The sequence below is a fragment of the Abrus precatorius genome, unplaced genomic scaffold (genome assembly GCF_003935025.1).
Source record: "Abrus precatorius isolate BTA unplaced genomic scaffold, Abrus_2018 Scaffold8, whole genome shotgun sequence".
In the NCBI taxonomy this organism is placed as follows: Eukaryota; Viridiplantae; Streptophyta; class Magnoliopsida; order Fabales; family Fabaceae; genus Abrus; species Abrus precatorius.
Genome location: NW_020874428.1, coordinates 35,491,023 through 35,505,343, shown reverse-complemented (window position 1 = coordinate 35,505,343; position 14,321 = coordinate 35,491,023). Strand labels below are relative to the sequence as shown.

General features: G+C 32.3%; 2 protein-coding genes across 6 annotated transcripts; one reads left to right on the top strand and one right to left on the bottom strand.

Moving 5' to 3' along the window:
- The first annotated feature begins 2,932 nt into the window (after positions 1-2,932).
- Positions 2,933-7,036, top strand: LOC113847300. 5 transcript variants are annotated; one of them, XM_027476310.1, is made up of 7 exons: positions 2,933-3,095; positions 3,212-3,456; positions 4,857-4,942; positions 5,036-5,182; positions 5,524-5,647; positions 6,279-6,565; positions 6,721-7,036. In XM_027476310.1, exons 2-7 carry the CDS (start codon positions 3,270-3,272, stop codon positions 6,811-6,813), a joined length of 924 nt encoding a protein of 307 aa, XP_027332111.1. In that variant the 5' UTR covers positions 2,933-3,095; positions 3,212-3,269; the 3' UTR covers positions 6,814-7,036. The 5 variants fall into 5 exon arrangements, with proteins under 5 accessions (XP_027332111.1, XP_027332112.1, XP_027332114.1 ...); XM_027476311.1 differs by having other exon boundaries at positions 3,261-3,456; positions 6,721-6,937; XM_027476313.1 differs by having other exon boundaries at positions 3,244-3,456; positions 6,721-6,937.
- Positions 7,037-7,563: 527 nt separating this feature from the next.
- LOC113847281 (potassium channel AKT1) lies at positions 7,564-13,965 on the bottom strand. The gene is made up of 11 exons (XM_027476279.1): positions 13,633-13,965; positions 12,318-12,683; positions 12,170-12,227; positions 11,759-12,076; positions 11,429-11,674; positions 11,227-11,325; positions 11,069-11,101; positions 10,792-10,977; positions 10,121-10,315; positions 9,945-10,020; positions 7,564-8,596 (listed from the first exon to the last, which is right to left on the bottom strand). Exons 1-11 carry the CDS (start codon positions 13,794-13,796, stop codon positions 7,665-7,667), a joined length of 2,673 nt encoding a protein of 890 aa, XP_027332080.1. The 5' UTR covers positions 13,797-13,965; the 3' UTR covers positions 7,564-7,664.
- Positions 13,966-14,321: the final 356 nt, after the last annotated feature.

Sequence of the window (14,321 nt, the reverse complement as noted above, 5' to 3'; positions counted from 1 at the left end):
CCTTTAATATGTTTTCTTTTTCTTTTTTGTCTATGTTCTTCACTTTCTGCCTATAATAGTATGTTGTTATAAAAACAAAGTTATTTTATTGTTGTTGAGTAGTGTAAATTTAAATTCAAGATTTATCATTATTTCTTTAGATTTTTATTTTTTTAAATGATTTTATAATGGATATTTTGTTCAACGCTTTCTTGCCATTGTATTTTACAAAGGATCCTTCGGATGCATTCAAACTATTAAATAAAATTATAATGTTTTGTGTATTTAACGAGTTTGACAAGGTAATATTGAAAATGGAATTAATTATTTCTTTGTTATAGCATATGTTTTATATACTAATATATGAAGTGATTACTATACATGTTTTTGAAATATTAATTAAAAAAATTATTTTATATTATTTAAATAGAAATCAGTAAATGATTGATAAAGTTAAAATAGAAATTAAGACTTTTTATTCTGAGAACGTTTCCATTCAATTGCATTAACTCATTATCATACTACTATAAGTCAATTGGTATTTTTAGATTGTTAGACATCTATGTTTTTGTTTGAATATGCAGTTATATTTTTTTGATGTTATAGAATATATCAAAAGAGATGATTGCAACGTTTGTAAATGGTGAGAACGGAGTTTAGAAGTTACGCAATCCGAATCAAATAGCAGTTGTGTACAAATTTCTAATTTACTGTAAATCTAATATCAAATTTGGAAGTGGATAGAAATAATTTTGCATGTTGAACAAATTTAAAAAAAGAGATAAATATATTTTTGTATTTGATGATTCAAACATGCAACTTTAGATGTTTCTTTTCAAAATCTTAGTTTACAACTCATGTAAATATTATGATGATTGTAATTTTTTTGTTCGATATTGTTCTTAAATAAATTCTATATACATTTAATTTGTATCAATATTAACTAGAATGAATTTTTTTATATATAGTTTAATGAATATTATTATTGTTAATAATCTCTTTTATACAAAATAAGATCTTAATAAATTTATTATAAAAATTTACATTACTCAAACAAACAAATGCACATATGAAGAAATATAGCGAAAAAAAATTATATTAATATAAATATTTATTTGATAAAATTAACATAATATATATAATATATATATTTTAATAAAGTTGATGACAAAAAGTGAATATTTTTATTTTAATCAAAGTTTTATTTATTATTTTTATATTGTTGAATTAGGCTAATAAAAAAATATTAACAATATTAAATTTAATTATAAACTATAACTTACTACACACTAAAACAAAAGTATTTAATAAACATCAATTAATTTTTAATTATATTTAATTTTATATTTTTTATTCATTTATTTTAAATTTTTATCTAATGATTAAATTAAAAATTAATATTTATAAAAAATATTAAACAAAGTAACTTTCGCAGTTAATTCCACTCTGCATGTGTTTGCATGCATGCTCGTAAGGAGCTGTGTGAATTTTAATAAGAATCAACAAACTTGAAAGATTAATAATATATATAATACACAATTTCCACAACATACAATGCTCGATTATCACTAATAAAGTGGTTATACTTACCTTTTTTTTCCTGTTTTGCCCTGGATAGAGGGAATTGCTTAAATACAAAATTTGATGTTGTTATAATTGCTTAAATCCGACGAAAATACTAGAGGTATTTTTTGAAGAACCACTCTAACAATTAAGTTAAACATGTTTTGAGAAATGAAGTTCTAAGTATAGTTCAAAGGGTGTAATCTACTTGAGGTCTTGATGCCTTTTTCCTTATATAGGCATTGATTTTCTCGAGTCTTAATTTTTTTTTTTTTATCATTGCATAAATATTAAGTGGTTAAACTCTTTGATAATTAGAGGTTATGAAAAAACTTGCTTATAGAGTATCATCTAAGATAAGTTTCAGTAATTTGTGGCATTAACAAAGTAGTCTTAATATAGTTGCGGTTGTTTGTGACCTTGACAAAATAATATTGAGAGTTTATGTTAGTTTAGTTTTTTTTAAGGTATATTTGAGAGGAGTTTAGAAGAGAATAGTAAAGAAGACATATTTTTTATTCTTAAATTAAAATAATCATATATCACTTATGATTATATATATATGTGTGATCAATACATAAAATTTATATCAATTTATATTTTTTATTTTAAAAACATATGAATTTAAAATATATTTATTTAAAATATAAAATTTATTTTTTCCTTTTCTTCCCTCTAAAAAAAAATTTGGGATGTGAGAAAAGAAATGGAGCTTCAAGTTCAAACTTTAGAGGCCATTATTCTGCCTTCATTCATCGTTGGGGCTAGCTTGTGCCTCATTGGGTGTTGCTCCTTTTACTTGAGTCTTAGAGGCCAACAAATTAGATAACTTTTTGCTTAGGTCTCTTTTTACCTTTTTCCCAATTAAAATTTTACTTGTCTTCTTTTTTATCGTTGAACTTTCAAGTGTTGGGCTATTAATCTTTCCTTGGATCAATAATGGGCCATGAGGTCATATGGGCTCTGATAGCATGTTTAATTTTATGAATGAGCTTAATCATAATCATGCCCTGTAAGGAAGGTTGTTGATTTTCTAATTGTAAGATTACGTTTAAGTTTGTTACTCTCTAGAAAAATTAAAATTATTTGAACTTATGCACCTATTATTTATATTATTTTTACTTCTCTAATTTACTTTTTGGACTAATTTTAGTTTGAGTTTGACAAAAAAGAGTTAAACATAACTGTTTTAATTGATTATCTTTTCCATTAAAATCTGATCAGACCCACCTAAAAGCATTCCTAATACTGCTTAAAATATTTTAAAGTAATATTTCTAATTTGATTTGGGTCCAATCCAAATAATATATCTTAAATAAAAAGACAACAAAGTCAAACGTCAAGACAAGAAGTAGGTCTGCGATTACCATCGTCTGGTTTCTATTTACAACGTAAAATTAAAGAATGAAACGGCAAAAAAAATCCAAAACAGTACTTTGAAACCCTTCCATTTATTATCACAGAGAACAGCATATTGTTGTTATCGATATTCTTAAGAAATCAAAGTATAGCTGATTCACCAAGGACCCCTCTGAATTTCGTTGTAACCTCAGGTACATTATTTCAAATTAATTCCATTGACCCTTTTAATTATCAATGTCTGATTCGACTTTCAAGGATTAAAATTGAATTAAAAGCCAAAATCTTATGATACCCTTGTTGGGTTCAGTAATATTGTGTTAGGGTTTTCAATTCTCAAAGCTTCCTCGATCGAACAGTGGCAATCAATGAAAGGGGAAGTACAGCTTCAGCCTCCACAGGTTCTGCAAAACCCTAGTGATTCCGATCCTTTACTTCATCACCAGGAGGAGGACGAGTCGCCGGGAAGCTCTGGTGAGATTAAGGATGAGGAAGACGTTGAGGCTGGTTCACTCCCTTGTTGTCGAATTTGCCTCGAAAGCGATTCCGACCCTGGTGAAATTTCCTGCAAAAGCTTTCAAATTTATGCCAATTTTTCTCATTTTCGGTTCTTATTGTCAACTTGTCAATCATTGGTATTTCACTCGTAGAAAGAGTTAGTCTCCCCATGTGAAATTTTATTTCCCTGTATAATGGAGTAAGAACTTAATTAGACAGAGTTTGGTTTGAAGCATGGGTTTTGGAGAGTGCAAATAGAGTACTTAAGATTTTAACCAGTGTATCACTTTAGTATCAAAGTTGGTGACATTTTGATCAAATATTGTAGTTTTTATCTTTTTTTTTTTTTTTTTCTTTCACAGATTGTATAGAAGAAAGTAAGAGTGACAGAAATGAGAATGCTAAGGTGGGTGAGTAAACACATGAGAAAAGACAGTCTATAAAATGATAGTATACGAGAAAATAATGATAGTATACGAAAAAATATTGGAATAACACCAATAGTGAAAAAATGACTGAAACTCATTTAAAGTGGTTTGGTTATGTGCAAAAAAAATCTTTGGAGGTATCAGTAAGGAGAGTAGATTGCATGACACTTAGTTTGGTAAAGAGGGATTGAAGGAGGCCCAAAATAACCTTAGACAAAATTATTAAAAGAGACCTTTTGATTAACTAGATTTCTGAATATTTAGTTTTTGATCGAGTTAAATGGTGTTGTGTGATTCATGTAGACAACCTAACTTAGTGAGATAAGGTTTGATTGTTGTTGTACCGATTGTATTTGTGGATCCCTGTCGTGCATTTTGTAAGGGTGGTTTTGAAGTTGTAGAGCAATCAATCCCATAGCATGTAGTTTTGAAGTTACATTAAGTTGATCCTTCCTACATGCTATGGTTTTGATTGTTCTCTAAAATAGAGAATCAATGTAATGTAACTTCACCTTCGATTTTATTTTGCTAATGGAAACTGAAATTGGAAAATTTAGCTCTTCTAGTATGCTAAGGGTGTACTTTTGATAATGCAATGGTTGAAAATATTTTTGATTTAATTATTGTTGGTTAAGGAAATGGAACTCTCGGTATTTAATGTCATTTAATAATTTAAAAATTGTGCAGTTGAATGCATGCATTTATCTACCATTCCCCCATATACTGAATGTTTTAAACTTTTCATTGCATAAATTTAATATAGAACACAACATTTTCTACGCTGAAATTTCTCATTTCAGCACTAAAATTATCATCAGTTGTATTCAGTAAAAGCAATGGTAATAGATAAATTAATGATTAAGTTTTTTTCTCATTTGGGACCTGGGCAAATCCTGTACTATGATGCTGAGCCTGTTCAATTCATCAGATAAATGCCACATGACACATGATGTTAGCTAACAACAATATGGATGTTAATATTTGGGTGATGGCAGTTTTCCTAAAGCTAATTGTTTTTTGATTTTGTAGAGGATGAATTGATATCTCCATGCATGTGCAAAGGGACCCAGCAGTTTGTCCATCGTTCATGCCTTGATCACTGGCGCTCAGTAAAGGTATAAATTTTAATTCTGGTATTGATGTATAATATTTACTGCAAGTATTAACTGGTTGAGATAAAATAATTTGGTGAACTGTGTGCTTTGTAGGAAGGGTTTGCCTTCTCACACTGCACCACCTGCAAAGCGCAATTTCATCTTAGAGTTGAATTGTTTGAGGACAACTCTTGGCGAAAAGTAAAGTTCAGACTTTTTGTGGCAAGGGATGTTTTCCTTGTTTTTCTGGCTGTACAAACTGTGAGCATTCTTAACTCTCTTCCTTATCCTTTCATATTGAATGATTATGCTTTCATTGCTTTTATAAAGGTATTGCAAAGAGGATGTTATTTGTTATAGAAGCTTTTCATTTTCAATTCATTCATATGAGTGGTATATAGTCTATTCATTCAATCCTACATCTGTTATCATGATGAAATGTTGTATCAAATAATCTTCTGTCAGAAAGAATATTTTTAATAGCACTTTTAGTTTCATTTTATTTAAAAAAAGTGTTCTGAAAATTGATTCTGGGATGGATCTGTCTATTCATTTGGCATATATTTATGAAGTGATCTAAGCTATGTTCTGTTACTTGCCAGCTGATTGCTGCTATTGGTGGCTTTGCTTACATCATGGACAAAGATGGGAGCTTCAGGAACTCCTTCGATGATGGTTGGGATAGGATACTGTCAAAACATCCTATACCATTTTATTATTGTATTGGTAAGCTTTCATGTTTACAGTAGTTATTTTCTTTTTAGCAATAAATAGCTGAAATTCCTGTGTGTTTGTCCTTTCTTTTGTCTTTGCCATGAAATTTTCCGGATGTAGGGTATTGTATTTCTCCATATCATCTAAGACATTTGTAATATGCTTTGATATTTGCCTCATCCTTAATGTTTTATTGTTAATCCTCAAAAATATCACAAAGAGATTATTATTGTTCATCATATATCTGAGTGGAGTCTAGGTCCTCTCATGTTACATTATGGCCTTGTTGGAGAAAGAAAGACACATAACCAAACATCTAAGTTTGATTCTAATTAGAGTTAAGGACAAGAAAAATCAATAACATGAGAGAATTTAAATCTCTTAGAAAAAATCATTAATATGAGAATATAAAAATCCATTAGTGTTTTATAGTTTTTAGGAGGGGAAAAAGGAATTACTTATTCTCTTAATCTTTTTTTTTTGGCATTGTTTCTTAAACAGTTAACCTTGTAATATCTAATCAAATTTCATTCATTGGATCCATTTTGACACTTAATTAATCATTGGTGGTAATAATTGTATGAAAGCTGAAGCTTTTACTTCCTGTTCATCAGTCCTTTGATGGTTTATATTTTTATATCAGGAGTGCTGGCCTTCTTTGTACTTATTGGATTTTTTGGTCTCATACTGCATTGCTCCTCCCTCAATACCAATGACCCCAGAATGGCTGGTTGTCAGAACTGTTGTTATGGATGGGGCATCTTGGATTGCTTTCCTGCATCAATGGAGGCATGCTTTGCCCTCGTGGTTGTTTTTGTTGTCATCTTTGCAATTCTTGGTATCGCTTATGGTTTTCTTGCCGCCACCATGGCCATTCAAAGAATTTGGCAGAGGCACTACCATATCCTCACCAAGAGGGAGCTTACAAAGGTAGTACTACCCTTGTGCTATATTGAATGCTCATGTTGCTTTATCTTCCACAAAATAAAATCAATCGTCAGTAAGGATTTTCATGTTTCATATATTTGATACTTTATTTCTATCCCGCACATTCATGTTGCTTTATGGATCATAAATATTTACAGGAATACATAGTAGAGGATCTTCGTGGCTGCTATTTTCCACCAAAGTTGGACCCAGAACATGAAAGTCGCTTGAAAATGCTCAAGCTTTTGTGATTCACAGACCACGTATCTGTAAAAATATGTAATTTAATGAATTAAATATTGAGTTGTCGCCTTATTTAACACTTACAATCTCAGCAACCTTGTTGCTTTATATCGTCGCCTTCTTTTCTTTAAATCAAAAATCTGGACTTACCAGATTCTGTATACTGCAAATCTGACTCTTAAAAAACTAGTGAAAATATATGCAGTCAGTTGTCCATGCACAGATTTACCTTTATTTTATCCGTTGCAATTATGAGAGTGCCTAGGCCCAAAATTTTAAATCTATTAGTCTTTTGTTACCTGCTAATGAATGGATAAGAGAAATATCTAGCTGTGTGCACTATTTCCCTTTAGTTTGTGATTGAGGAGGAGATGGCTAAAAGTGTACTGAATTACAATGTACTTCTCTTCCTGTTCTACCCCCTTTAACGATTAACAGAAGTGGGCCTTGTTGCGAGACGAGTATGAGTACACAATCTCGAACCTGCATGATCTTATTACAGCATTGCTAAATAGGACGAAATTTTCAGCACGAAAAAATACACAAATTACGTGGAACAATTTTATTAGATAAACAGTAAGTTATAGAATGGACAAAAAGAGGAGGAATTGGTGGAAGTTATTGTTGGATTCTTCGCATAACTCATTCGTCCGAATTCGTTTTTAATTATTTATGATTTTTTATTTGATTATTCCATGTGACAAAGAACAGCCCCTTTAATGCAATGCGAGTAAAAAGTGAAAACTATTTTCATTTTGCATTCAAACAAAAGTAACCAGCACAAGATTTACAATTGAGAACAGATGAGATGGGTAAACGAAAAATAATGACCAAGACGTTTGTTATGTGCATGCTATTGCTATAGAGGCACACCACTGGTGGGTTCTGCTGGAGAACCGGAGTCCGGCATCCCACTAAGACTAACAAAAACAAGATGGTCACCATCTCTAATTACCTCTATATCTTCAATTTCAGCTCCATCTTTGGTAACGACCTTAGCAGGACTAATACCAAATTTCTTGGCTCCAATATCAAGTAACTCTTTAAAGCTTGCAGGTAGCAAAACAAGCTTTCCAGCAACCTCACCCTTTTCAGGGCAACTAATTGCAACTCTACTAAAGGGGCAAACTGTACTCTTCATACCATTCCTAGCATTGTTATTATTGTCAACAGAGAAAAGCATGTCCTTTTCCCCTTTGGATTTTGTTGACATTATCCCAAAGAGTGAGTTATGGAAGTTGTTGCCCCTACGCCTTGGACGGTTTTGGCTCCAAGATCCATCAGTGCCATGAAATGAAGGCATTGTTGGCTCACTTGTGAATCTACCAAGGTACCTTAACTTATTCTGAGAATGTTTCTCAGGAATGGAAACAAGATGCTGAGGCTGAGGCTGAGACTGAGACCGAGGCTTAGGCTCCCCAATGGACTCAAAAAGGGCTTTGATTTCTACATGTCCTTGTTGATCTGCTAAATCTCTTGGGGTCCAACCATGCATGTCTGGTTTGTCAATACTAGCCCCGTGATCCAACAGCAATTTCACAATTTCAACGTTGTCTTCCGACACTGCCACGTGCAACGCTGTGGTCCCGTTGGTGCTGTTTGGGAGGGTGATGTCTCCTCCGTAGCGCGTTATTTCTTTGAGCAAGTTGATACTGTTCTGCTCTGCCGCACTGCATGCATATTGACCCACGTCACCGATTTGCAACTTTGCGCCATTCTCTACCAACACATTGCAGACTGATTCATGTCCACCTGCTATTGCTTCCCATAGTGCTACATTGCCATCCGAATCTGCAGCCACATTAACGGTATGCAATTTTGGTCTTTTCTTTTTCCATATCGTTTGAAGCAAATTGTTCGTTTATGTTTTATATAATAATAAATGAAAAAATTAAATTTTTATCACTTTTTTTTATAATAAATGTATTTTTTAATAAAAATTTGCTATTTTTAAGTGTTTACTCTCAATCCTAACAATTAAAATGAACAAAATTCATAGATGAAATATTAAAAACTAAATGTCAAACTATATATTACTAACATTACTTATAATCAGAAGGATATCTTGACGAATTTAGCATGTTATCATATTCAGAACCAGATCTACTTAGACGGTGACTTCTATAATCTTTTGTTGACAAGGAAAGAAAACCATGTACAAACGTACACCGCCCACAAACACAATAACTACATTATTAATTCATTTTTTTATTAAAGAAAAGAGGCACGGATAGGTCTGGATTAGGTAAACAATATGGTTATTATAACATGTTGATCTACAATTAGTAGGTTGCTCACTACGAGAGATTTTATGCCTATAATAGGAAGGAGGAGACTCACGGAAAATGGAGACTAGACTCTACCCTACTATTAAGAAACGAATAACATCATTTTCTATTATTACATTTCAACTACTTTCTTATATTTATTTTTAATTCCACTTGTCTTGCTAAGGGCCACTGTTGAAGGGCAATCAACACACACACACACACACACACAAAAAGCACAGTGGGAATGTCAGAGTAAGGATCATTACTTTAATTAAATAATATAATAATGTCATTAATTCATAATATTTTGGATTGAAACCCATAACACACTATGTCTATAGAAAAGTCAACGATATATAAACTTAGACCCTTGAGTCCTCATCAGCGACAGCATGATTTGTTTAATTAAATAAGAAGATTTGTTGATATCCTAATTGAGAAAAATTAAGTTAGCGTTTATTAAAAAATGGATCACAGATATAGTTGACCACGTAAGCCTATAGCACAAACAAAAAAGATAGGCAAATAAGTCATTGCTCTTTCATTATTATTATTTAAGTAACGACTTAAGTCTCGAGCCCTGGGATTAACGTCCTAATCTGGTAGACTTCAAAATAATTGAGAAGAACACAGATGCTTACTAATAATTATGAAATCCTGTGTTAACAGTAATTGTTATGCCTAAGTCTTCATCTTCCACAGTTCTTCAAATTGGTATTGCCCTGTATACATTATTTTCTAAAACTATCTTTTATCGGTTGATTTTATAATATTATATAATAGCGTAACCAAAAGAATTTTGAGGAAATAAAAGAAGAAAAGCATGGATTAAAAGATAAAGAACTAGCTAAGAGGCAAGATATATATACCTCTGATATTAGGATGTGCCCCATATTCTAACAGAAGTAAAACACAGTTTTCTCTTCCTTTACATGCTGCTATATGCTGATTTTGCAAGAAGAAAAAATCAGCTCCAAAGATTAGGAAAAAAAATAGATTGCTAAAAACAAGAACAAAACTTACAAAAGTATAATTATTCACCCACCAAAGCTGTCCTTCCATTGTTGTCGGATTCATTTGGATCCAAGCCCTGTTTCAGCAATTGATGTAACAACAAATCATCTCCTCTTACTGCCGCAAAGCATAGACTTACAGGTAGATCCATCCTACCACGAGCTATCATGTTCTCAGTTTCAACCAAAACTCCCTCCATGATTGGATTGTTGAGATCTTTCAAATGCTGCTCATCATAACAAGTCCACATAGATAAATCACTGTGTGCTGGAAATGTGAATGATCTTTTTCTGATACGTTTTCCAAAATGTACTTTTATTATTTTATTTTCTTGTGTTTGAGTAAACATCTAAAACAAAAAGCTGAAACAATTGGCCAAGTTGTTGTCCTTGTGAACAAAGGTCTTTTTCATAACATGGTGTTGTTCAATGAAAGAAATATCTCATTTCAAAAGAATCACATAAGAACTAATTGTTAACATGCAATGAATGGTCATACTATTGCTCTTTTTTTAACCTTAACCTTTAAAATTGAGTCTAAGCATTCAAACTTAGTAAACTTTATTGGAAAAGAAAATGTTTATTACATAAGGCATACAAAAATATAAGAAGTACTTCTTTCTCCAATAACATATTACTCTTTGATATATCTAAACTTATCTCTAGAAAATGAGATTAACTGAATCGATAATATTATGCATACCTGGAGGAGATTATTCATGATTATGGTTCCATCTCCTACATTGGCCTGAACAATATTCAAGAACGTAGTACGGTTCAGCCTCAGCAACTGACTTAATCGCTTTGTTCGAACTGTGAAAAGTTGTGGCTTATAACAAAGCACACCAATCTCACCACAAAGATCGCCAGTTTTTGCCTCTCCAACAACCTGGATCAGTTATCAACATTCAGATTCAGTTTCATATTTTATATTCCAGAACTTATTCTTATCATGCATTAATAAAAAAAAAGAAGCTTGCCTGCTCAACTCCATTTTTACGAACTAGTAGTTCCTGTAAGGGCATTAGAAACCACATTTTGTAAGATTGCCTCAAGGGAAAAAAGCTCATCTTCACAATCACGTGATGTGAATTTGAAAACCAGATTTAGAATTCACATAAATAAGTCAGATAATTACCACAGCACCAGTAACTAGTATATAGAAGTCAGTGGGGGCTTCATTTTGCAATATGACATCTTCTTTGGGTGGAAAATACTCCGCTTTCATCTCTGACACCTTTTATAGTTGGGTCAAACAAAATATAAGCCCTCGATGCAAATTAAAGATTAAAATAAACATGTAACTATCAATTACAATTTTATACAAAATTTGCAATTACCAATTGAAATAGCAAGTCATTAGAAACCCCATGAAACAAGTAGACCCTATCCATTAGAGAGTAAAAAAGATAATGTGAAATGCTTGATCTGATGGCTTTAGGAAGAGAATCAAGTGTCTCCTGCTGTTGCAACCCTTCTGAGTCTGTTCTATACTTCAAACACAAATGGGCAAGCATTTGATCTTGCAAACGAGGAGGCAACAGGTTCCTTTGGGCAAAATTTGAGGCAGCTTGTATGGTATCCCTCTGAGAATTAAGTAAAATCATATATAAGTTTTACATCTTCATGAATTAAAAGATCACTAACTCGAACTGTGACCAAATACTTACAAATTTTCTTGTTCTACTTGTGCCATGGACAACTAAGTTGGTCATATTACCAATCAGATATGCTGTTAACCCGAGATTAAAGAGCATATAAAAGATGTCAAAGATCATCTCCCTTGAATTCACTGGATGCAAATCTCCATAACCAACTGTTGTTAAAGTAGTAATAGACCAGTACATTGATGTCACATATCTTGTCCACAAGCTTTGTTCAAGGAAATTATCCATTGTTGCCCCAATCCAAGTCCTTTTGGGATCATGATAACGTGCAGCAAGAAGATAATAAAAACATCCAGCACAATGAACAGCGAAGAGGGTAACCTATAGAAATCACTCGAACAATCAGTCTATTGAACTTAACAAATTCATCTCCCTCATTAGAACATTATAAATTCAACAAGTTTGGAAACTTACACATATAAGCTTAGCACACCGAACCCAGAAATAGTTATAGTTTCTGTCCTTCTCAAGCCTACTCAAAAACATAGCATTTACTGTTATAGGCTACACAGCCCAGAGACAAAATATCCATAGCATTTCATTAAAAAGTTCTCAATATTACCGAGAAAACAAAGCACTGACTCTCCTAAGACGCCAAAGCCGAAGCATGTTGAATAGCCCATAAGTTTGGAGAGGAGCTGGTGATATCTTTTCAATAAACTCTGAGGGAATGATAGAGATGACATCAAAGGTCAACCAAGTTCTTGCATATTTCCAAACAATTTGTTTTGGGTTATCCACGAACAAATAGGTAGTTTTGTCAATGTAAGCCACAAAGAAGGTGAGAACAATATCCACAGCAAAGAATCCATTGACAACATTATCAGTAATGGAAAGTGGTGCTTGTGGTTTCTTAAGAAATCCGAATTCAAAGGGAGATACCCAAGCAGTGTAAACTACCAGAGTAACAAGGAAAGTTTGCCATATCCTGCAAAACCCAACAAATATTAATTACTCACTAGTACTAATCTTAGTTAATTAGCAAGCTGTAAACATAAGAATATTTCGGTTATTTATTCATAAGGGGGGAAAAACACAGGAAAAAAAGACAATTATTTTACACGAAACTTTCAATTAAAGTCAAAAACAAAACATGCGTTTGGAATTGAACTCTTCCATTGCATGCACAGCCACCACCAACCCCTGGTAGATTCTAATCTAAGGAAACAAAGTCAAACATCATATGCTGACTAGTGCCAGGTAGATGTTCCTTTGAAAACTCTAATTGAACAAAAACAAACCAAATCAAATCATACATATAACTTTTTTGAAAAGCGGGCTTTAAAGTTTTGGATCCCAATGGAAGAACATTTCAGAAAGACAAAATAACAAAACTGCGAATTTTTTTTTCTTTAAATAATGCGTAAAAGAAAATGAAATGGAACAGATTTACTCCTTTAGTAATCATGAGGGACCATAAACGAAGAGATCCAATGTTGTCCATTTCTGGTTTGTGAACAGTAAAACAGAAAATCCAACATCCAACACAATAATAAAAACAAAATAAAAACTCATCAAAGACTGTATTTGTATTAGCATTTAGCCCAAAAAAAATGAGAGAAGAACACAAAATTGAAAAAAGAAAAGAAAATAAAATGATTATTCAACATTCAGCAACCAAGAAGTAATGGCTATAGTAGCCTCAAAAAGTATGATACAAGAAAAGAATAAAATAATATATCATGAAAAGAAAAAAGAAGTGTAACAACTAACAAGCTTCCGTCAGAAACAAAGAAAAAGAATAGCCATGATAGCCTCCTTGTCTTCCCTTCTTTCTCTCAACGAGAAAGACAAAGAAAAGCATTTGTTAAAAAAAGGAAACGTAATCGAACCTTGGAACTCACAGAAGAACTAAAGAGGAAGAAACAAGAGAAAACCTGTAACGACGGTCATAGGGAGCTATAATGAGGGGTCTGAGTTTAATTCTTCGGTTACTTCTGGCTCCAAGAGAAGGTAATATCCCAGTAGAGAGACTGTAATGGCTTCCATCCCTTGACAATTCAAGCTCTTCTTGACCGCACATGGACATGGGCACCACCATTTTTCTTTCTTTATTATTTTCTTCTTCTATGTCTGATACAACACCAATTTATATATGTCTTGTAACAAGTTACTAGGAACTACACGGTCTTACTCGGCATGTTAATTATGTTGACGCGGTTCTGAAGCTTTATCTCATGCGAGTCTCGGTGGATGAGCGAGTGATGGTAGCAAGAAACCAAAGTGTCTCGTGTCCTTTATATATACACTACACACCACCCCCAACACAAATCAGTAGGCGCCCGCTTCTGCACACGAATCAGTTTCTCGCTTCCTTCCTTTGACATTAAGATTCATTTTAGACTCATCTTGTTAAAAATTTACTTTTTTAATATTTTATATTTACATTGTATTATTCAATTATAATATTGTATACCTTGTAATCAAGTATTGGTAGTATTATGATCGAGGTTGAGTAAATGGAGGTACGTTGAATACACGAAAAAGTATTGTTTTTATATAATAATGAATAATTTTCGTTGATATAATAATATTTGATCAGGATGTTTAAATTAAATTCTTTATA